The following is a 25,127-nucleotide window of genomic DNA, read 5'->3' as shown; positions in this document are numbered from 1 at the left end:
AAAAATAGCCTTTTCAAATTTCACTCCTATCTCCCTAAGCACTGCAAGGAACAATACATTAAATAAGAACCATAGCAAAAACTATGCGGATAGGAAATGGTAATCCATAAAACACTTTAAACCTGATTGTTCATTCTATGAATTCAGTCAACAAATGTGTAATAAGAGGGCTGATGATCTTTATCAAAGTGATTTTATCAAGCACAGCAGAATGTTCCATACTCGCTTTACATGATAGGCACTCTACAGAAAATAAAAGAGCATAAAGCTTCTGTTCTCTAGGCTAAGGAAATAAATTTGATGTGAATGCTGAACATAACCATGGGAAAATTACTAGAATTTTCTTACTGAAAAGAAAACTCATACAGCTTGCTTATGTATTCCAGTAAGTGAAGCCAGGTTTAGGGTGGCTTAAGGAGAATGTTAGCTATAGAATTCCAGTTGCAAACTGTATTTATCTCTTTTATCTTTGGATATGGCACCATGGTCCTTGTCAGATGAGAGTACTCATTTGTCCCAACTATGCCAATGTATACGTTTGGGTAGAGCTTAGGATAAGGATCTTAAATGCTTGCAGTCGAAAGACTAAATATAAACCTAACTAACAGCCTCATCCTCATGGAAACATTTAAACTACACACCTGACATACAAATCTCTCTTATCAGCTATTTACATCCCTGGGAAGATAAAGGACTTTCTCCCACATTGTTGCCAAAGTAGAGTGTATCTTTAAATTAAAAAATATATATATGTCAAATAAAAGAGTCACATGCTATATAACCCTAGTCTAAGCAGTAAATACAACTAAACTTTCACATATTATTTAAGTGCATAGCCTTGATTTGATTTCACTGTATTTCAGCTCACCTTTTCAGTAAATATTTTAATTGCCTACTTTATCTGAATTTTTCATTTTACTTCCCTTCCTTCTTTTTGCCTAGCACTTTCTGCATATGTGGTAATACTTTACATTACTAGCTCAAATTTTATTGTTATTCTTCTTCTCTGCCAGATTCCAATTCTCATACACCAATATGCACCAATCTGTCTTCTACTGCTTGTTTTACCTTAAGAATAAACTTCATCTACAGAGGAAAGTTTCATTTCTGTACATGAATTTGCATGAATTTATTTGTCTTATTAAGAGGTCAATTTTCTAATCTATTAAGTGAAGGGATTGTATTTAACCATTGTAAATTTCTTCTACTCTAATATCCTATGTTTTTTTTTTTTTCTGGAGAAAGTAGATGGTAAACAACTATCTTTACATAATATTGTTAATTTAAGAGATGACATGCATTTAAATTCATATTTACTTAAATAATAGTTGGCTATTTTTTCCAAATGCATTTTTAGGTTTTGGACTTTTGAATTTTTACCTGTGTAAACAGCCAATTTCCACTGTGGTGTTGTTTAAAATATTTTATTGTATTTGTTAGGAAAGGATTCAGATAAAGAATGGAAATCTAGAGCAAGATTTACAAAACCTCCTCTCTTGCAGTAGGGAGGAAAAATTATTTCAGGCTTAGAGAAAATTTGAAGCAGTAGGAACTAAGACATTCCAAGGGTCAGTCCTTAGACTATTTTGCTGGAACAATCTTACCACTGTTGAGCTCCCTAGATTGGGTGCTTGTAATAACAGCCCTGGAAGGTTTTTGCTAGAACTGCCAAGTCCACAGTTAAGAAATTTAACTAGTAGATTATCCTGAGACTTCAAAATTTCTGGATTGAGATAAAATGATGAAAGGAAAATTTCTCTGCTGCATACTTGCAGAATGAACTGTTAAGTGGAGGCAAGAGTTCGAGTGACAAGCAGGTGGCAATGTAATGTCAGAATTCAGGGGATAAAAGCCTCTCCAAGGAGAAAGTGATTGGGAATGGCATTACTAAAAAAAAAAAAGAAAAAAAAAAGACTTGGCAAAAAATTCAAATTATTTGGATAAAAAGAACAGGGAGATGTCGAAGTTAAATCCAGATTAAAATCTATAGCTTTGATGATCAGAAGATCTATTGGGAAATCATAAAAATGAGCTATTTTTAATATTAATTCTCCACAATACTGATAATAAATCCACACAGAAAAAGAATTCTGTTAAAAAAAAAAACAGAATATCAGTATTGTATTTCAAATACCAAGCAAAATGCAGTCATTATTTCAAACTGTGATGTTTTGGAAAAGGAGATAAAATAAATTTAAATATTACATTTTTGTCCTAAAGAGTGTTTTGAATTATTAGAAAAATAATAGTTTCAGATGATAATTTTGGATTGTTATTAGTAATATTTATTTACTTATACATAAGCCCTAAATCATTGTGATCAAGAACTTTCAGTTTAGTCCTTTTAGAAGGTAAGTCACTGAAACATGTACTCAAATACATCACAGACTCTGTTTAAAGAAAAATAATTTGCCTTTTCAAATTTTAATAATATCACTGACAAATGTTTTTAACCACAAACACAGAAATTCTTTTGTTAAACAAAAGCTTGATGATTTAATCTCTTAATTGAATAAAACATTTTTAGGAGATTTATAAAGGCTTAGTGGTATTAGACTTTAATTATATTTGACAAATTATATTCTAAGTGAATTTACTCATGTGCTGTTAAATATTACCATAAATAATTAAAATTAAGCTGTACTTGTCAAAACAGTTTAATAAACTCTACTCTCTGCTGCAGTCACCTCAAATTTCTATCATGTTCATTTTCTGACTTATTAATTCATAAAATTTACTAACTCAATAATGAGAGTTCTACATATGAACTGGCAAAGTTCTAACAAAATCATTAGGCTTACTTGATAATAGTAACTTCAAATCTATGTAAAATAATTACTTTATAAATGAGATGAATAAAATATGATTAGCATCCACCTAGGCAAATACAGATCAATCCACAAGGTAAGCAAGGAATATGGATAGTTTGATATGCATCACTGTTACCAAAGTGCTCTCACATTCCTTAAATCATTAGGGCCTTATAACAATGTGTTGAAAGGTAAAATCCTTTAGAGGAGAAACACAGAGGAAAAAATGTTAGGAAATTGGGTTCCGTGGGGGTGGCTAGTGTAGTAGGGGCTGGTTAGTGTAGTGGGGAATAGTCTATCCAAATTACTAGAGTAGAAATAAAATGTGCGAAACCACGCAGTTTGGGGAACAAGTTCCTTGGGAAGGTGTAGACAACATAAAGCAGGGGAAATGCATATCATTTATATTTTCGTATACAGAAGAGGGACATGAGCTGAAAAATAGTGGAAGCAAATAAACAAAGCGGAAAATATGACTGAACTATATGTGTAACCCACTCTGTGTCAACAGAGCTTTCATCCCTTACAAATAGCATAATAGACTTTAAAACAAGACATAGAGTTAATAATTATCAGCTGTACTGCCATACACAGTTTACTTCATTCCAACCTAGAGGATGCTGTAAGGAAGAGTTTGGGAGGTTTTTCTGACGTGTGCAAAAAATGAGGTGGAAGTATTTGGTCATTGTGCCTATTCAGCTGTGTTGAAGATTACCAACTTCTGGATTCCTGAAACTACCTATCCATTTTGTCTCATCCATTATGCCTTTCAGCATTGCCGGTGAAGTAGAGCTGAAGCTTATGGTCCTGATGTCATAGACATTCACTTGGAGTCTGTCAAACTGCAGCATCTTTCTGTTGGTCTTAATCTCCTTGCCACCTGCTTTGTAAAGGAGGTTGGGTGAGCCCAAAATGCACTAGGAGGAGGATAATGACTTAAGAACTCTACGAGGTAGAAAAAAAGTGTCACCATACCTTTACTTTAAAGCAAGTCTCAAGCCTGGTTAAAAGATTTGACTAAGCACACTTGGGAAATGGAAAAATTGAGATTCAAATCCAGGCCTTCTGATTGTAAACTTATACTTTTATCCTAATATACTGCCCTCTAAATATTATAAATACAAATGTCATAATTTACATAATTGATGGCAAAATTTATGTAGGAGAGATTCATATTTTTGACAATCCTAGATAAGTGTCTTCAAATAAGGTTTAACTATCCTTATGGGAATAATCATTCACATAGTAATCTAATTACTGAAAAATTCTTTATTTAAAAATTTAACTAAAAATTCAGTATACAATTCCCAAATGTTTAACTAAAAAAAAAAAAAAAAAAAAAAATTGGTGAGTAACCTCAGATGGAATCCAAATAAGGTGGTTAAGGCTGTGAAAAAATTTGTCCCCCATCTTCATAAATACTGCCAATTCCCTTCACCAAATTTTTAGCAAGGCTGTTGTCAGATTCATTTCTTTTCTCTCCATTTTTGTTTAAACTAAGAGGCATCCAAATTTATGGTGCAATTAAACAAACATCAAGTAATTATGAAAAGGAAAGAAATAGAGTTCTGTAATCAAATTATACATATACCCCAAAATTACTCCTTTGCAAACTATGGTAGGAACAACTAGTACTCACCCACTGGTGGATTTCCTTCCTTTTCTTGAGCATTTGGAGACAACAGGAAGGCCCATATGACTAGTTTTGGCCAATGACACAAACAAGGACAAAGAAAAAGCAAGCTAAGAGTCTCCAATCTCCCCTTCTTCTGTTGAGGTGGTTCTGGAAAATGAGTGACCAGGTGGTGGATCCAAAGGTTCAACACAAATTGTATCATTGAGTGACTGCCTGAGGGACACCTGCCCTGGAGAGGCTCCTGGACTCGGTGAAGTTTGAGCAAGAAGTAACTCAAATGCCTCTGAGATACAGGGGTTTGCTACCACAACATGGACTAGTTTTATCTTGACTTGTGCTTTTATTTTATATCTTCTAACGAGTTTTAAGGAAGTTTCAGGGAAATGACTGTAAGCTTTACAGATGACCCATGCACAATGCAAACACTGTCCTTTGGGCAGTTCTCAGAAGCTTGAAGGACATGGGCTGTGATGGCTGGCTGCCTGCCTTACAGTCTTGGCTTGACCACTCACTGGCTCTGTGACCTTGAACTGTATATTTCTAGTACAAATGATGACACAGTTTCCTCATTTGTAAAATGCAGATAATAATAGTGTCTCAGACATTACATTGTTAGGAAGGAAAAATGATGTTATGAGAGAAAAATAACACATACAAAACACATAAAAGAATAGCACAAAGTAAGCTCTTGATAAGGGTTAGATATCATGTATTGCCAACATGAAATGTAACCTACCCAAGGGCACACATTGTTTTATTTAGCTGGCCCCAAATTCCCTTTGCTTGTTAAAAGAATCGACAACATTATCAAACAGTGGAAAAATCATATCTGTAGTCTAATAGAAGGATGGAAATGCTTTTATTAGAGCTCTAATGCACTGGTTCTTTAGAGGTTCCACAGAGTAGATCTATTGCTATTTTTAGTTGTAGGGGTCAATGTTAAACAGATGAAACTCATAAATGGAATACTAGTAATGGAAGTGACACAGTTAGTGTCAAATGGCATTAATATTATAGAATAAGAGCTTCCAAGGGAAAAAAAAGTTCAAAATATAGCCTTTGAACTTAAGAGCAAAAAAAAAAGAAAGGTGAAGTCTCTGGTATAATATATGACAAAATGAGGCTTGTGTTATTCAACAGCTCATTCATTTTTGACGGTAGCTAAATTGCCTGAAATCCCTTCCACATTCTACAAAGATCAAACACATTAAGAATGTCAAAATAACATTAGATAACCCCTTTCAAGCATCAAAATAACTCCTCCGAAAAAAGGAAAAAAAAAAAACTGCAAAGTTCAGAGCTATGAAGAACACAATTAAATGGTGATGTTCCGGGGGCGGGGGGGGTGGATTATAGGAAGTCCTGATGGTACTGAAATGCCAGTCCGGTCACCTACTAAGGGGTTAGTTTTAGCAAAACATTGAAACTGAGGTCCTTGATTTCTTCACTTGTAAATCAGGATAATAATATCTATTTTACACATCCATATGAGTCTTAGAAAAAAATAATGTACATAAAGTTTCAGAAAGTAGTTAAAAATAAGTTTATCTTTGATCAGTCTAGAAGTCATAAAAAAACAATATTTCCTTCACATAATGCTATACCCCGTGTTGATTTAATTACTTTTTATTTGCAGAGCTTCATTCTGTTTCCACTTTAGTTTTTTCCCAAAAGACCAGGATGATAAATCCAAGTGCTTTCAATGAAATGCACCCTACATAATTGATGTTCCATAAACTGCGGCTAATGCAGTTTTATGTTCAACATTGCTGTCTGCCCTAATAGTAGTATCACATCTGTCATTATTTCAGAATCAAAAGACTTGGACAAGAGTTCCTGTTGTGGCACATTGGTTAACGAATCTGACTAGGAACCATGAGGATGCGGGTTCAATCCCTGGCCTTGCTCAGTGGATTAAGGATCTGGCATTGCCATGAGCTATGGTGTAGGTTGCAGACGCGGCTTGGATCCTAAATTGCTGTGGCTCTGGTGTAGGTCGGCAGCTGCAGCTCCGATTAGACCCCTAGCCTGGGAACCTCCATATGCCAAGGGAGCGGCCCTAGAAAAGGCAGAAAGACAAAAAAAAAAAAAAAAAAAAAAAAAAGACTTGGACAATTACAAAATTCCAAAACGTTTAGTCTATAAATTTGAACAGTGTCACAGTTCCATACTGATCCAGAAAATGGCATGTGATTTTCCAATATTGTCTAGTGATCGTCAGATTATGTGCATTTTACTTACGCGATATGGAATTTTATTGTTCATAAATCACTTTCTCACTTAGAAATCATGTTTATACCAAAGGACATTACAATGCAATCTTTTACTACAAATCTGAGTGTACAATACAGCAAAATGTGCTACCAACAGAAAATCGAGGGAAAGAAACTGAATCAGTACAATTACAAGACTTGACATTGTGTTAATGAATATGTTCTCTGGGAAAAATTCAGTCAAGGCAATGATTCATGACTTGATTACACTGTTCCCAGTGCAATTACATGTGGAACTACTCAGGCTTTTTTTCACAGAGCAACCAAAAGGAGCTATAATTAGAACCTATAGACTAAAAGTCTTGGGAGTTCCCGTTGTGGCACAGTGGAAACAAATCCAAATAGGGACCAAGAGGTTGCCAGTTCAATCCCTGGCCTTGCTCAGTGGGTTAAGGACCTGGCATTGCCATGAGCTGTGGTGTAAGTTGTGGCTCGGATCTAGTGTTGCTGTGGCTCTGGCATAGGCCAGCAGCAACAGCTCTGATTAGACCCCTAGCATGGGAACCTCCATATGCCATGGGTGCAGCCCCAAAAAAGGACCAAAAAAAAAAAAAAAAAAAAAAACTTGCATAGTTTCAGACAAGCTGTGTAGCTGCTGCTCTTAGTCATTTTAAAACCAACTATTGATCTCTCCAAAGAAAGCGATATATTATAATACCTTCTTCCTTTATTCATTAAATAGTTAGATTTGGGCATAACTCAAAGACAGTCTTTTTTAATTAAACCACTTTAGTTAATAGCAGACATTTTTTCATAGACAATTATTAAACAAATGAGAAGAGGTATGAATATAATATTAAACTGAAGACTGGGGAATTTCTCTTCTTGCATACCCTGTATTTTTGAGCAGATATTTTATATTTAGCTTAAACACTGCCTAAAACATATCCATTTTATTTCCTTTTAAAGCTATAAATACTAAGAGATGGAAAAGAACTGTGGTCACTTTTATTTTCTTTTTGCCTTTCATCACTGGAGGAAAAAAAAAAAACCATCACAAAAATGGGACAATCTTTGCTTAAACTAACAAGACAAAAATCTTTCCTATTCCAATTTAATTAATGGACACCGTTTTATTTGAACCACACGTTCCATCTTCCACTATGAATAGACATTGTCATAAGCAGTCTCACTATTTTACACTTTGCGGGAACATCACCTTCAAAGGAATGTGGAGGCCAGCTCTTTGGTACACTGTTCTGTGTGTGAATAAGAGAGTTAAAGCCATCTGTGAAAAAACAACTTGGCCTTAAAAATTTGAAAAAAAAGCATTTCTGATTTGGTATCTTCAAGAAGAAGAAATATAGACCATGTTTTGTGATGATGTAATGAATGATGTGCAGAGCTTGCACTTTAGAATTTAAAGTTTGAAAGCAATGTTGGCTGATTACAAAACCCACACTGCCACTTATGACACTTTAATTACAAGTTTCCAGGCAAATATTATGACACTCTATGTTAATTGCTTTCCATGTTTTACAAGTTCATGTATATTTAAAGACATGACTAAGTTCCAGTGAAAGCTGCAAAATTATCAGTTGGGGGAAAAATAAACCAAAAACTACAGGCCCAATATATTCCATACAAGAGTGAAAAAAAGGAACATATGGAACAAATAAGTTAAAAAGACTATCCCAACACTGCCATAACCTAACATTTAATGTTGACTATGTAATAAATAAAAATGTAATATGAGAAGAAGGTCAATAACTATAACTTTTTTAGGATGGGATTTAACTCAGCTTTATAGGCCAACAGTTATGTATAAATGTGTTAATAAAAACAGGTATTGTGGTTTTGGCATAAGTCACTAATCAAACATAAAAGATGGTCTTTCATGGGGTAGTTTTGTCTGTAATTTGGATTTGATCCCCAGAGTTTGTGTCTAGGCATCTGACTCGAAGCCCTTCATCGACCAGCTTAAACTACCCAACTTATTCAACATACTTTATTGTTAATGAGTTGTCTGCTCTGTGGATGATTTGTGGTGGTTAGTAAGCTCTACCTTGACATCCAGATGGGTTCTCAGACATCAACAAGGTTCAAAGTCTCAAACGATAAAGCAATTATTAGGTCACAGTAACTGGCTGTGCAAGGAAGATAAGCTGAAGGGAGACGACTTCATGTTTTAATATCAAAAGGTCTAACCCTGGATGGATATTTGAAAGGAAATAATTAAATGTGGAAAGGTTATGCAACCCTGGGTTCATTTATATAAAACCTAAATGCATATATTAAAAAGTTTAGGATATATGTGTTATTTTGGTATTCAATAAATCAATTATTTATCTACTTGTCCACTGAGCACTGAACAAAAATCATGCTGAGTACATTTTCAATATATCTCTATTTTTCACTCATTTCATTGTTCTTTTAAAAATAAAACTCTTTTCTTTCTTTATGCTTAAAATATATTACCATCTTATAATAGGAAGTTGTTCAGAAATACTATTCCAAAGTATGATGATATAGCTTGAAAAAGGGAACAAAGAAATATAACTGGAGACTACCTTCCTGTAGCAGCAAAAATTAAAATTTTGAGATCAAAAGCCAAATATTCAAAAATATTACAGTACTCCTTTTTAAGTTGCACAATAAGCAAATCTCCAGAGAAAATTCCCTCTACTCTCACCACTTAAGGAACACATTTTGCTCAGGCATTCGTCTATCGTCATGATTCTAAGGGAGTAAACTCATTTCCTTTTTTTCTAATTTTATTTAAGTATAGTTGATTTACAATGTTGTATTAATTTCTGATAAATAGCAAACTGACTGTGTGTCATATATATATATATTTAATGTATATATATTCTTTTTCATAATTCTTTTTTAAAATGATTTTTTTCATAATTCTTTGCCGTTATGGTTTATCACAGGATATTGAATAGAGTTCCCTGTGAGTAAATTCATTCCTAACTGCAGAAGCAGATCATACAATCAGTCTAAATCATGGTAGTTATGAAGCAAACTTTAGACCATGGGTAAGTGTGACCTGAATTTCCAAATAAGACTAAAGAGAACCACAATTATTAGAAGTTAGGAGGAAAGGTTTTCCTGTCTTCTTTCTGTATAATAACAAAGAAACCTGTCATATTTCCACTCTGAGGGGAATGAGGATAGGGCTAATGCTAAAAACATCCTGTCTCAGGAGTTCCTGTCGTGGCACAGTGGAAAAGAATCCGACTAGGAACCATGAGGATGTGGGTTCAATCCCTGGCCTCGCTCAGTGGGTTAAGGATCCGGCATTGCCATGAGCTGTGGTGTAGGTCACAGACATGGCTCAGATCTAGCATTGCTGTGGCCCTGGCATAGGCTGGCAGCAACAGCTCTGATTATACCCCTAGCCTGGGAACCTCCCTATGCTGTGGGTGTGGCCCTAAAAAGATAAATAAAATAAAATAAAAACATCCTGTCCCTAAGCATATTTATTATCCCCTACAATTCTCCTATAAATGGGGGTTCCCTCAGGGAGACAAAGAGCTTGCTGAGCTGATGCAGGAGGCAAGTCATCCTACTGCTTCAGGGAACTGGTTTACGGGATGTACTGGAGGCATGCTGAGTATGAGGAGCATCTAAGGAGGCTGGCATGCAATAGATCATCCTTGAAGTACCAAAATGGTTACATATCACATGACATTGTGTACAGTCCTATTTAGGACATGGATCATGATATCTGAAAACTTCTGATATACATTCATTCACTGTGACTTGTGAACTCTGTTGGAGTTGCTATTCACTTTGATGAATATCAACATGGGAGTAAATGAACCACTGCTGCACTATAATTCTGAGGAACATTTGGCTTTTGTCATTATTTACCGTTGTTTATTGACATAAGATATTTTCACAGACCATAATCTTTCATTACATATATCGGTGAACACATAGTCATAATTGTAGAGTAGAGAAAATAAACTTTCTGTTATTATTCTCAGCATTTAATAATGCAAAACTAGTGACAAATATATTTAGAAAAAAAATAATAAAATAGTCCTTCAGTATTAAAATTTCTTATTAAAAAGCATTCGGTCAAAGTTAAAGAGTACGGCATGTTATTAATGCATAGATGAGTGAGGCATGAATAAAATGAATCTAATCCCATCTCTTATAGTAAATCAAAATATATGAAATCTACAGGTCACAGTTTGTCACAGGTCAACTGAAAAAACAATATATTCAGTTTTTGCATTATGCTGTGCTTTTGATGAAGTAATGTTTTTAACAATGTATACTCAGGATATAAACAACATACTGCATACTTACCAGGTGATTTTTATGCCACTTTGTTGAATGCAGGATAAATATATTTGGGCTTTTTATTGCTTGAGTAGAAAGTGCTCATTATTTATTATTTTATGTTATAATATAGAAATTTAAAAAAAACAAAAAGTTTTTTTAAATGGCATACATCACACTGTTGTAGTGGTTGATTTCCTCAAGATCGTCTTCTGTGGTTTTGGTGCAGTGGGAGGAGGCACAGTTGCAGGTCTGAGAGGGGGGAAGCTGTTACTGTGGCTTATTCCCAGCCCCCCATTTTCTAGCGGAAAAGGAGGGAGATGAGGGGGAGGGGGGTGGTGAGGGCCTTGGGGAGGGAGCTTTCCTGGTGGGTGCACAGGTTCACTGTGTAAGTGGACCTCCCTGTTTTTTATGTTGTACCGGGTGTCACAGTCAGGGCAATAGCCGTGGTACTGCACTTTTTCATTAAACCGAACTCGTTCCCGAGGACCTGCTTGGGGGCACCTGTCTTTTTCAGGTCTGTGCATCAGAGGTTGCACTGGTGCCTTGTCCACAATACTGCCAGGTTTGCAGCAGATGTCTCCGTTTGGAATTTTGTTTGGTGCCCCTGGGAAGCCTCCGTTTCGCAGAAGGGTACCATTGGTCTTTACCGGATTGACAGTGGGCACCACTCTTTGGGGGTCTTCACACTTCACGGGGGTCAACCGTGGAGGAGGCGGTGGAGGGTTTGGCTTTCTCAGGACCGTGAGGATAGCAGATGGGTGGGCTGGGGGTTTAATGAGGGGGGCATTGGCTTGCACTTTGATCTTCTCTATGCTGGAGGCTGTTGTCCCGCTGGAGCTACTATTCAGTGTGTCCGTTTTGGAGCTGTCGGTCATCTCATCCTCCAGCTGTAGGTCAGAGGTCAGGGTATCAATCTGGTCAACCACCTGGTAGAAAGGACAAGGTCACTGTGTTGAAGAATGACCTGAAGCAAAATATGCTTCAAACAGTATCTTCCTGTCTATCTACAATCTGCTATAGGAGCCTGGACTAATATTGAATGGTATATTCCATTGTTTTCAATGTTTTCATTCAGTAAGTTTGCAGAATACCTACCAGAAGAGTGCCAACTGTTTGATAACATAACGATTTCACATGCCTCGAATATAATATACTATTTATGTATATACATTCCATCTGCTACACCGACCAAAGATAAAATCATCATGCAGAAATATAACATGACATATAAGTTGACTAACAACAGGATATTAGTTTCATGTGTACAACATAGTGATCCATATAGATCATCCTCCATTTAAAGGTATTATGAGTTATTGGCTATACACCCTGTGCTGTACATGTATCCTTGTGGTTTATTTATTTTATACGTAGTAGTTGGTGTCTCTTAATCCACTCCTCCTATTTTCCCCTTCCCATCCTTCTTCCCACTGGTACATAACTGATTTTTCAAAACAGAGATGGGGGTGGGGCTTTCCCTCTGTCTGAGCATAGAGAAAGCACAGAAGAACATAAAGCACACACTAAAATGAGAAAAAGCCAGATTTTCTGCAAAATTCGTAATGTTTCTTGAGACCATCAGAGAACTGAGACGACATGGTAGCCAAATACACTGAAACTGCAAAGAGGTCCAAACGCTCTGAGGAAAGATACACAGATTGCTCCACCTTTTGCAAATCACAGAGAAAAGATGCACTGTACACCAAATTGAATAAAGAGTTAAAACTTTAGAGAAATAATTAAACGCAGAGTGTGTTCTATCATGATGCAGTCTGTCCTCCCTCACTGCCCCTTCTCCATGGGCCTCTCAAATGGGAGAATGAGGGCTGGCAGAGACTGGACAGGGTCCCTCCTGGACACACAGCCACACAACCCCACCCATTTTTCAGACCCTTCTTTTTTTACCAAGTAGAAGCCTTAAACTCTAGGGGAATGGCAAGAAACCCTCTAACCTCTAAGACACAGGCAATGATCTCTTGTTCCTAGGATAGAAATAAAGGCTGTCTGGCCATGGGGAAGGAGGCAGGAAATTCTCTTGAACCCAGGAATCTACAATATATAAGCCACTTGGGTGAAGGATCCAAGTAACAACCACTCAAGATGTGCCAAAGACACAAGGAAGAGCCAGAGAATCAAATAAGACTGCAGAGCCATTATATCATGATGTAGGTTCAACCCTGAGTGAAGGAGAGTGGTCACAAAGACAAGGAAGTAAGGTGGAAGCATTTTAGACAATACAATTTTAAGGAAAGTTGGGCAAGGCCACTAGGAGTCATGGAATTAAAGAATCTGGTACCTCCTATTCTCTGCAAGTCATTATCAGGGTTCAGGTTGTGGGAAGTATGCCTCTGCCCAAATGTTCAATTTCAGGGCCCAGCAATTGCACCCTCAGTCATTTACACTCTCTGAAGTCAGAGATCTTAGAGGCCATTCTTCTAGCTGCTATACATGTACTATTATGCCTAGATGAGAAAGGGAAAGTTATGGGTTACTTTAAAAATAACATTTTTATATGGAGAAAATTCCTTCATCTCATGTCTCCACAGGTAGACTTTTCCCTCCTTTCTTACTCAGGCCTAAGCTAGTTCAACCATGAAGTTGGATCTTGGACACATGGCAGCAAGATTGGGCTCAGGATGAAAACATCATAACCAACCTGCAGTTACAGAGAATACAGAGATTTTACTTTTTTCACATGAGCATCTTATGTGCTAATACCATGGAACTCTGCCTTCAATTTTAACTTCTAAATTCATTCACTTCTCTCCGTTTTCATTTCACTGATCCTAGTCAGACCCACTATTACTTAGCATGTGAGCTACCCAGAGTTCCCTTGGTTCCTTGCTCATTTCTATAGTCTCAGTGATCTTTTTAAGACAGAATTTTACTTTTGGCATTCCCTACTTAAAACCTTTCAATGCCTGTTCATTTTTCCTGCTATATAGACCAAATCTTAGTATGGTGTCCAAGGCCCCACACAGTCTCACTTAGTGTTTTCTGATAATCACTTAGTAATTGGTTATTAGGGGTTTGAGTCTTGATTTGAAGACTTTGTCAATTTCTATGGTATAAATTCCTGCCATGGTTGACTTCAAATGAGTAAAGGCAACATCACTGAATGTTAGAGTGGGAAGAAGCCTGAAGTAGCACATCATTATAAAGTGTGTCTATCATACAAATAAAACAGACATAAACAAACTGAGGAGTACAAACAAATGCTCAAATGTAGTCAAAGGTTTTAGAAATACTAGGAATAATTAGAAAAACATCATCTTTAATGTTATCTGTTTAATATAGGTTTATATAGTTTCGTTTGCAGTAATGGTTTTTTCACAACTGGCTCATAAGATTTCTGAAAATAAAACAATTGGCCATTCTTGGCCAGTACAGTCAGCACTCTTAAATAACTCTCCACACTCAAGTCTAATAAGGTTTCCTTTTCCTTTCTGTTTTCATACTTCTCTGGTCTTTCAGGCCTTCATGATCTCCAGTTTGTTTACTACCCCAGGACATTTGCACATACTAATTTTTCCTCCTGAAATGCTCTGACTTTTCTTTGTCTAATTAACTCTTACTCAGTGTTAAAATCTTAGGTCGAGTCACTTATGAAGTAAGTCTTCCCCCTCCTACTGCAGTTTCCCTTATAGGTATAGTTAATTCATTAAATACTCATGAGGAAAGTTCTTTCATTCAAATTATTCACACTTTGTTTTAAAAATGTGTGTTTAATAGTAGTTGAGCATTGGAACAGTGATTCCTCTCTAGACCTCGATCTCAGTGAGACTGTGGACCTTGCTTTTTGTTTTTACTATTGGATCCTAAAAGCCTAATGTAGTGAATGGCATTCAGTAGAGGTATTCAATATTTCTGTGGTTCAACTTGAACAAAAGCTTTTCTCTCCTATTTGTTTTTTGAATGTGTTATTACTAAGAAGTCAGAATTGTTCAATTTTAGAGTAAAATGGGGGGGTCTCCATAAATGATCCATGGAGTAGATGGCCCATTCTCTAGCCATAGGCCAGATATCATAGAAATTAAAGTGGGAGGACACCTAAAGAATGTGTGAGATGGATGCACACCCTGGCTCATGGGTACCTGTGTACTATTTAACCTGCAGAGCTTATCAACCCTATGCCTCATATCATCTTAAATATCTGCAACAAAGGAGAGAAAGCTGGTCTGTGAGGAAAGTGAAACCGACTTTCAGAGATGAGTAACTGTCTGGGTCTCTGATGGTTCAATAGCTACTGGATGGTTTTAGTCCCTACATTGTTATGTTCCATGTACCTAAAAAATGCCAAGAGAATTTAAAAAGAAAGAAATGAGAGACAGAGAGAGCGAGCGCGTGTGAGAGACAGAGAGAAGGGAAGGAAGGCAAGAAGGAAGAAAATAATGCCCTCATGAAGCAGGGAAGCTAGCAGAAGGGCCTGGCATTAATTAGATAAACAAATAATTATAAAAGCACAACTTCTCCAGGTGCTTCGAGTGAAAAATACAAAATGTCATGAGAGAATAAGACCACATCAGAAAAGTGGGCGAAGCATTCCCGAAGGATGAGACACAGTGAATTGGTGGAAGAGGAGTGATTCCAGAACTTCACTTAAGAAAGAGTTTGATCAAGGTCCTTTGATAGAAGAGAGCCCCCTGAGAGTGAGCAATTTAAAGAAGACTCTCTTGGCTTGAAGGACACTGTGAGAGATGAGGTTGGAGATTAAGATAGCAGCTAGACTGTGAGAGTCCTTGCTATATTGTGATAAAGTACTGCATATTTTAAGAAAGATTCCCAGAAGTAAGAGAAGCAGTATTTAAAGAGACAATGAACTTAGTTTTTCCGAACTGAAGCACCATCTGATTAAAGAAGTACACAGAGTTTCAAACGGGAAAACAGAAGTGAACCCACAGCTAGATATACCATAGTGAAAATATAGGACACTGGAAAGCAATGATAAAAGTTTTACAACAATAAACACAGGAATACCAAATATTTATACAGTAACAAAATTTAGGTTGACAAGAGATTTTCACATCAGCAATATAAACCTGAAAAAAATTATGTGTTTCATATTGAAAGAAAGTGATTGGAAATGGAATATAGTTTAACTCTTCCATAAAAAGCAAGAGTGAAATAGACTTCCATCCATAAGACAGTAAAGACTAAGTGTTCTTTCTACAGCTCAGTGAATGACAACTCAGAAAAAAACAAAACAGGAAGGACTAGACTATAAGAAGCATAAGTGAGCAAAGAAATTGTTAAATAGATAAATAACTGATTACAAACAATAATGTACTAGTGACTCAATTTGGGAGAGAGTTAGAAAACTATGAAACCAAAATATTAGAGTTATGTACAGGGTCAAAAAAGCACAAGGATGTTTCCTGTAGGTTTTTTTGTTATTGATTTATGTTGTTTGTTTTGACATAGTGAAAAACTGGAAACCTAGATATCTATTAGTAAGTGATTAGGTAAATAAATATAAACTAGTCCAGATGAAGTAATTACATCTATATGTATCAACAGGGATAAATCTCAAAAAAGAAAAATTGAACATAAAAGAATAAAAAAATATATATCTAATATTACGTACCATTTATATACAAAAGCACAGATATTTTAGTTTATATGACATGAAAATAAATGGTACACATTAAGTTTAGGCAAAGAAAATGAAGAGGTGTCAGGAGGCGTCAGTTATGTAGCTGAAACATTTTATTTCTTTTAAAACTTGATACAAAATAGTTATGATACATTGTTAACACTTGCTAAGTTCCAATTATATTTGATACAGTAATTTATTTTATGTCATGTGTAAAATATTTTATAATTTGAAAATAAAATACAAAGCACTATTTACTTCAAGTTAGAAAGAAATAAAAGAACTATTTCTCACGGCTGCCATGGGGAGAACACATGGAAGGGTGCTGTAGTTTATTTACTTGGCGAGGTAGAGGATATTGCAGCCAAAATGAAAGGAATAAATTAAACAGACAAGGAATATCCTTATAATTAGACTTCTATGTTTTGCTGAAACTATTTCAAAGTATCACATTTCAACTAAAGCAACTATAACCTCAAGTATGATGGAATTAATGGTAAAACAAAATGAAAGAAACTAGGACTAGAGTGACACATTGTTTGCAGACATTTGGAGGTGAGAAGCCCGCATGACATCAATCATAAATAACTCTAAGAACATCCACACCTAAACACCAGGAGCAAAAGGAGAAATGTATACCCCAAACTTGAAATTGAGTCATTTGTTCAAGTAATTGTGGCTACTAAGATCTATGGAGGAATATGCTAATAGGAGAGATTTAAAGATGGATAATGTGTTTGGTGACTGCAGGTTTTTCTTAGCCTCAAATATAAGAAAGACACTGTTAGACCACAAAATAATTAGGAATACTGATACTGGAGACTTAGGGATCACATGAACTTAAGGTTCTCATACCTGAGGAAATATTGCCAAATGTTTTCATAAAGGGGAAGCAAATTTAGAAAAAATTAAGTGAATAAATGATCTAAGTTATTTGTGGCAATACAAAATTCATTTTATATTACTTCTGAAAATGTTAAACTACAAAGAATGAAAACAAAGATACTTCATGGTTTCAGGGTTGTCATTAGAGTGAAATTCAGGATAAATAGGTTTGCCCAAAATTGAAAAACAAAAAAACAAAAAAACAAAAAAAACACTTCAGGATGCTCTGACTGGGCTTTGCCATTGTATTATTACAACTGCCTGTACATATCGGAACTGTCTATATCTGTGTGTTCCCCACAATGTGAGCACATATTTCCATCTTCATATTCCTGGCAGAGAGTACAGTGATTATACAGAGTAGGTACTCAATATCCTGAGTGAAGAAACTGAAAGAAAAAAAAAAAAAAAGAACCTCTGAGAAAAGTCATTGCTTGCCCTTACTTCCACCCCTCCCTGGCTCTTCCAACTTGGGTCTGACTTTCAAGGTCTTCAATGCGACCAATTCTTGGTTGTCCAGAAAGGCACACAGGAATGGATTAGGTAGAAGAAATAGGAAGGCAGAAGTAAAGCGCTGGTGAGACTTAGTGAACTCTCTTCCTTTGTTATCTGACTCTGAAAGTCTAGCTCCACGGAACAGCATAGGGAACACTAGTCACTCTCAAACACAACTAAGATAGTTTAAATATTTTTTCATCTTTAAATATTTATCTATACAGCTCTAAGCATATGAGATATTTCCTAAATACTACTTAACTAAAACCCACGTAAAATAAGTTTAATGGCCTTAAAATCTAAGAAAACCATTTCTCAGTTTGAGTGAATCTTTTTTTAGGGCCTTCTCAATAACAGTTCTCAATTACATGGATTTCAGTTACAAACTTAATGAAAGGAGAAATTTAACCCCACCTTAAATCTGTACAAAAATATTGCTTCTATCTTTACTATTTATTTATAAAAACAACCTCATTTAAAATTTGTGGCATTGGCATCAGAGAGAAAAGAGAAATGAATGAGAGCAACAGGTGGAAACACTTCCTAGCTGTTAGACCATGCTCCACAGCTGAATGCAAGTTGAACTCGAGAGCTTCAATTCCATTTTTGACATTATATCAAAATTTAAAACTGTATACTTACATTTATCTATGTTTCTATCTATCACTTGACTGATCTAATGGCAGGGAATAAGTATGCAGCATGCAACTTTGTGTACCTCTGCTAGACCACAGTACTTGTGATATACTAAATATGAATTAATATGAATGAATAACTCCTATAAGTATTTTGTGAATGAGAGAACTATATTTAACTATACTTGTGCCATAAACAATTTAATAAGTGGAAAACATTTTAATTAGTCCACAATTAGATTAACTCTACTTTGACATTTATTTATTTTCAACATATGGATTTTGAAAGGTCCAGTCTAGTATGAGTTGCTCAGATGGCGAGCACTAAATGCTTGCTTTCCAAGGAATGCCCAGAATTGCCTTGGGTTCCCAAATCTCTCTGGATTTCTACAGCTACTGTTACTTCCTTAACAATACTGCTATTTCTTAGAGATCAGACCAATCCCAATATTCCAGACATCATAATAATACAGTCGTATCACCTAACATTTATTTAGTCTCTTTGTCCTTGGTATATTTGATAGAGTATATCATATAAATAATGGGAGTAAGCCAGGGTAAATAAGGTAGCATCTTTTGGTTTGTTTGTTTGTTTTTCTGGTCTGCACTTGTGGCATATGGAAGTTCCTAGGCTAGGGGTTGAATCAGAGCTGCAGCTGCTGGTCTATGCCACAGCCACAGCAATGAAGGATCCCAGCCACATAAGTGACCTACACCAGAGCTCATGGCAATCTGGATCCTTAACCCACTGAGTGAGGCCAGGGATCAAACCTGCATCCTCATGGATACCAGTTCTTTATCACTGAGCCACGATGGGAACTCCAAGGCAGACTCTTTAAACCAGACTCTTCTAACTTTTACTCTGCTATCTAAGTTGTGATCTCCATTTTCATGTCCAAGGAGTACCAGCTTTCATATATGCATTTAAAAGGGAAGGATGAAAAAGGATGGAGAAGGCACACCTACTCCTTTTTGAAGAGATGTTTCAGTAGTAATACATTTTATTTTCTTATGTCCGACCAGCCCATGTCAAGTTGACTAATTGCAAGGACATTGGGACATGTAGGCTTTTGTCTAGAGTCCAATGTGTCCAGTATAAAGCTATGGTTATTCCTCCAAATAAAGGAGAAAGGATATTCCAAGACAATTACCATCTTCTGAAACAGAGATTTAAACACACACATATATACCATACTATTTAAACACACACATATATACCATAGTATATATTTAATTATCCTTGTTAGAACATAAATATGAAGGTTATAAACTTGCTTAGAAATTCTTACCGAAAATTGTTTGAAACCTTTTTTGAGACAGAATATAGTATATATTTTGATGTTATCTTCTTTGCTTTTGTAATATTCATTTGAGTAGCAATTTATAACCTGTTCTTGAAGTAAATTAGACTTAAACATAAACAAACCATAATAATACTTCATAGTCAAGACTGAGCAATAGATAACAAGCTAAAACTATAACATATTTTTTTCTTATTTTTGTGTGTTCAACTGGATTTGACAAATGTTTATTGTGCAAATACCAATGTTACTGTATAAGACACTGTATTAAAAAATAAGGCTTCTGTTTTAACAGAGACTGATCATATTACTTAGTGTCTTCCTCTGCAAATCACATTTAAATGAGAGTAAAGAAATAAAAACAGTTATAAATCTAGAATATCTTCTCAAAGTGTGGTATAAACGGACCAGAGATTTTTATAAATACATGGGTGAAATAATAGAAGGGTGGTAAAAAGCACTGATGGAGTTCAGAAAGATTCCAAACTTGAAAATGGAATAGAGAGAGAGTAGAAGTGAGAAGTAATGCGAAAATTAAAGTGCAAAATTGTTGAATGACTACATTTCACAATGGAAAAAAACCTGTCAAATGGCCCCATGTTCTTTAAGTACAGCAAGACTGGAAACATGCTAATGGCTCATACCCTAAAGATAAACTGAAATTTTTGCTATAAATTTTGCTGAACAATGTCTCTGGATAAGAAGGCTCTGAGTGTGGTTGATATCAACTTAAAACAAAGCTTTTCTCTCTCTCTCTCTCTCTTTTTTTTCCCATTGGTAAGGCAATGGGAATGGGCCAAGAGCAATTAGCTTGTTTTCTCTTGAAGCATTGCATTACCACCTGACCTATTTAGAATCTTTAATCAGCATCTTCCCTTGCTCTATATGTAGGAAAGGTTGTTAAACTATCTTTATAATATGAATATGTCTGAGGATAATGATATATTTGAAGGTAAACATCACAAAACAGAAGATCAAGATGAATGAGCAGATCAATATTAAAGATGAAGCTGCCATTATCAGTTAATTAAGAGAACTTTGTAGTAATTTTAACTACCATCTTGGAGAGCTTTGAGAATATATTGAAGTCATAAAATAAGAACACTCTAGTACAAAAGAGCAGATATAAGAAAAATACTTTAAATATAAAATATAAGTACTAACTTAAAATATTATTTCTTAGGAAAGCTAAAAAAAATCTAAGAAATATTTCTAATCATAAAGCAAAAATATTTTTAAAGGAAATTAAAATAAAAAAATTAAAGACATGGAAAGTAAGAAAATCAAACCTAGAGCTTCAACACCTAATTGAGAAGATCCAAAAAAAAAAAAAGATAGAAAATGTGGGGTTTCAATAATCAAAAAATAATTGAAGAGAGACATTTCATAGTTCCATAGTTGACAATACAAAGGGAGCCTCAGATGGAAAGAGTCAACTGAGTACTAATCAGGATGAATAAAAAAACAATGCTTATCACTTACCAAACACACACACAACACCCAGAAAGAAGCAAAAATTAAATAATCATCACAATTTCTTATGTATGAATGGATGATGAAAGACATTTTAATAGTAACTTCAAAAGTTCGATGGCAAAATAATTTTAACCCTAATTCTATACCTAAATAAATTAATAATTCATTAAGGAAAAATTAAAATATATTTAGATATAAAGGAAAAAATGTACTTCTTTTGTATCTGTTCTTTTTTGATACTTATAAAATATTCATTATTATAATAGAAATACTAATTTTTACTAAGTATAGGTGATTTGCAATGTTGGGCCAATTTCTGCTATGCAGCAAAGTAACCCAGTCATATATATGTGTGTGTGTGTGTGTGTGTGTGTGTGTGTGTGCGTGTGTGTATTCTTTTTCTTATATTATCTTCTATCATGTTCTATTCCAAGAGATTAGATATAGTTATCTGTGCTATAGAGTAGTCCATTCTAAATGTAATAGCTGGCATCTACTAACCCTAAACTCCTAGTCTGTCCCACTTCCTCCCCACAACCCTTGGCAACCAGAAGTCTGTTCTCTATCTGTGAGTCTGTTTCTGCATCCATCCTTTAAAAGTTAAGGATATAGTGTAGCACAATAAAATGAAATCCAAGAAAGCCGGAAGGCATAGGATGCTAAAATCCTTACAACTAACACAGAAGTGTGAAAACAAATAAAAGAATATAAGAATGACAACTATACCACAGTTCAAAAAGCAGTTATTATAAATGAAAACAGGAAATCAGAAGCCTCCAAGAAAAAAATGATAATGAATGACATTCAACAGATCATTACTGGAAAGCTGTCACACAGTAATAGGGAAAAGAAGTGAACTACTGCAGTGTGGGTGATGAGTATAATGATGCATAAAAAGAATCTGTTTGAATCTTGAATTCTCCTTTGAAATGGTTAGACTTAAATTTATTTATGAGATCATTAACAGTGTTTCATTCTACTTTTACTATTTTTAAGGTGCTGCTTACTGATTTTTCTTTTTAGCATATGGCAAAAACCAAAAAAAAAAAACAAAAAAAAGATTAAATTCTTCATCTTCTATAAAGAGTCAAATGACATGGTTTGAAGTTAAAAAAAAAAAGTGTTTGAGCATATTGTTTAGATAGTTGACTATCTGGAAAATAAAAGCAATGGAATACTATTCAGTCATAAAGAAGAATGAAATAATGTTATTTTCAGTAACATGGATGCAACTATAGATTCTCATACTAAGTAAAGTTTAAGTCAGAAACAGAAAGACAAATACCATTATGGTATTACATATATGTGGAATCTAAAATGTGGCACAAATAAGCCTATCTACAAAAAAAAAGAAACAGACTCACAGAAATAGAGAATAGACTTGTGGTTGCCAAGGGGGAGAGGGAGGAGTGAGATGGGCTGAGAATTTAGGGTTGGAAGATGCAAGTGATTATATTTACAATGGATAAGCAATCAGGTCCTACTCTATAGCACAGGAATTATATCCAATCTCTTGAGACAGAACATGATGGAATATAATATGAGAAAAGAAATATATATATATATATATATATATATATATATAGGTATGACTGGGTCACTTTGCTGTACAGCAGAACTTGGTACAACAATGTAAATAAACTATAATTTAATAAAAATAAATTAACTAAAGGTATTATTATCTGAAAACAGGCATAGATACAGGATGAAGATGATAAAGGAGGCAAAATTTACATATCCTTACGCAGATTGTGATTGGAGATGACGACACATGTGCAAATATTAGCCTACTAATAGTGACATTGTAGGAGTTCCCCTTGTGGCTCAGATGGTTAAAATCCTGACTAGTATCCATGACAATGCAAGTTGGATCTTGGCCTTACTCAATGGGTTAAGGATTATTCAGTGTTGCTGCAAACTGCAGCATATGTTGCAGATGCAGCTCAGATCCCCCACTGTTGTGGCTATGGTATAGGCTGGCAGCTGCAACTCTGATTCTATCCCAAGCCTGGGAACTTCCATATGCTGCAGGTGGTGCCATAAAAAGAAAAAAAAAATGTAGTGAAATTGTATCCTTTCCCAAAGAAACTTTAAAAAAAGGATGAACTAGACACAGTCCTTTCCCATGCAAACTAATAATTACCATTCAGTGTGTTATGTGCAGTCATACAAGGACTGAGGAGTATAGGAAAGCAGCAAGAGGGAAGATTTATTCTCTCTGGAAGGTCAGTTGGTGGCACTGGTCAGAGATAGTTTCAAATTAGGTGAAACGTGAGAGATGTCTTAAATGGTAAAATGAAATTTGGAGGAAAACGCATTTCTTGGCAGAGGAAACAGCATGTGCAGTGGCATGAAAGTATGGAGTATAATTTTTTATGTGTTGGTAAAGGATAAAGTAGGATATGGCATGAGAATTACAGACAAGGCTGAAAAGCCAAATAGAGGCCAGGTGATGGGGAGCCCTGAAGGCCACATTGAGAAGTTTATACACTGGTTGCTCTTTTAAAGATCAGTCCCCAAAAAATTTGGATTTGTGGCACCATCCCTAAAATGCACAAAATGAGTGCTCTGACAGAGAATGCAGGTGGTCATACATGTTTTAGTAGGTTAATTTCTTTTTAAGTCAAATTACCTTATAGCCATGGAATGAACAGTATTTAGAAAGTCCAGGTCCAAATATAAAATTCCAGATATGATTTGTCAAAAAATGTTAGTGAGCCCCAGCAGTCTTGGAAACACACATGCTTTTCAACAGTTTATGTTATTTAAAGCTCCAAAGGTGTGACTCCACAATTTGCAAAACCAAGGTGTTTAAATTTTTAAACTTGTAGCACCAAAGTACCTGCTTTCATTTACATCATTTCCTCATAGAACTGCAAGCATTTTTGAGATGCTCTTGAATGAAGTAGAAATCCCCCAAATTATCATGTACAGATTGTAACTGTCACATGTCCAAATGTTTAGTGTTTACAATAAACAAACATATGACAATTGAGTACTAAGGGAGGAAGCGCTGTTACAGCACAGCTTGGGCTCCATAGTTCAAATATACTACTTGTGATGATCACCTCATGCAAGTCCCACATTTACTTGCCTATCAGTTTTAGTAAGTGAGTATTTACAACTTCTCTCTCCCTGTAACAAACATTGCCCACAGATGATTATGGCTGAAATGCCACTGCTAATTTTAATTTCTGTTGTCATAAGATATCTTGTTATTTTAACAGGCAACATGCTTCTACCAAGGCTTCCTGTAAAGTGTGGAAAAGGAAACATTCCGCATCGTAATTGCTTTAGCAGCTTAATAGATGTAAAAGACTCATCTACTTGCACTTTGTGAGTGTACACATCAAAACGATTCCATTACGTTAATAATGTCCAGGAGGAGGCTGTAACTCACCATAATGGAACTGTAAACTTTAACACAAGCCCATAGAACTCAATCTCTAATATCTTTCTGCATTTGTAAAAGCGTATATGAATAAACATTGTGTGTGATATTCCCTACTGATGTTAAACTAGCTCAATAAAAAAAAACAATCTGTAAACATGATTAAGTTTGTAAGAACAAAACTCTATCCAACCTGCTCGCTCTTCCATTTAACCCAATCTCTATCTCTATTGTTCTTAAGATAAAGACCAGATACTTAATGAAATCACAACACTCCTTGAATTTGGGTCCTGCTTTGTCCACTAGCCTGTTCCAAAGCAATTTGTCTTCACTCTGTTCTTTTCATTTTTCCACTGCTTATAAGATATTAAGCTCTAGTCTCTGGGTCTTTCT

General features: G+C 35.3%; 1 protein-coding gene across 4 annotated transcripts in view; it reads right to left on the bottom strand.

The window, feature by feature from the left end:
* PRR16 (proline rich 16) overlaps positions 1 to 25,127 on the bottom strand; it is a 264,562-nt gene that overhangs the window by 85,785 nt on the left and 153,650 nt on the right. For 2 of the 4 annotated variants that reach the window (XR_014838639.1, XR_014838641.1), the window contains exon 2: positions 10,983 to 11,884. Coding sequence is in view for 1 of the 4 variants with exons in the window: in XM_085014406.1 (XP_084870532.1) it covers positions 11,129 to 11,884 (756 nt within the window). In the remaining 3 variants the exon portion in view is untranslated. Of the gene's footprint in view, positions 1 to 1,350; positions 3,694 to 10,522; positions 11,885 to 25,127 lie in introns of those variants that run through there. The other 2 variants (XR_014838640.1, XM_085014406.1) reach the window with 2 other exon arrangements.

This window comes from Sus scrofa, chromosome 2 (assembly GCF_054392235.1).
Source record: "Sus scrofa isolate SSC_HxYL_T2T_F1_AM1 chromosome 2, Sscrofa_HxYL_maternal_Yorkshire_Landrace_v2.0, whole genome shotgun sequence".
Taxonomy (NCBI): domain Eukaryota; kingdom Metazoa; phylum Chordata; class Mammalia; order Artiodactyla; family Suidae; genus Sus; species Sus scrofa.
The sequence above is the reverse complement of the archived record's forward strand: the minus strand, read 5'-3'. Positions and strand labels throughout refer to the sequence as shown.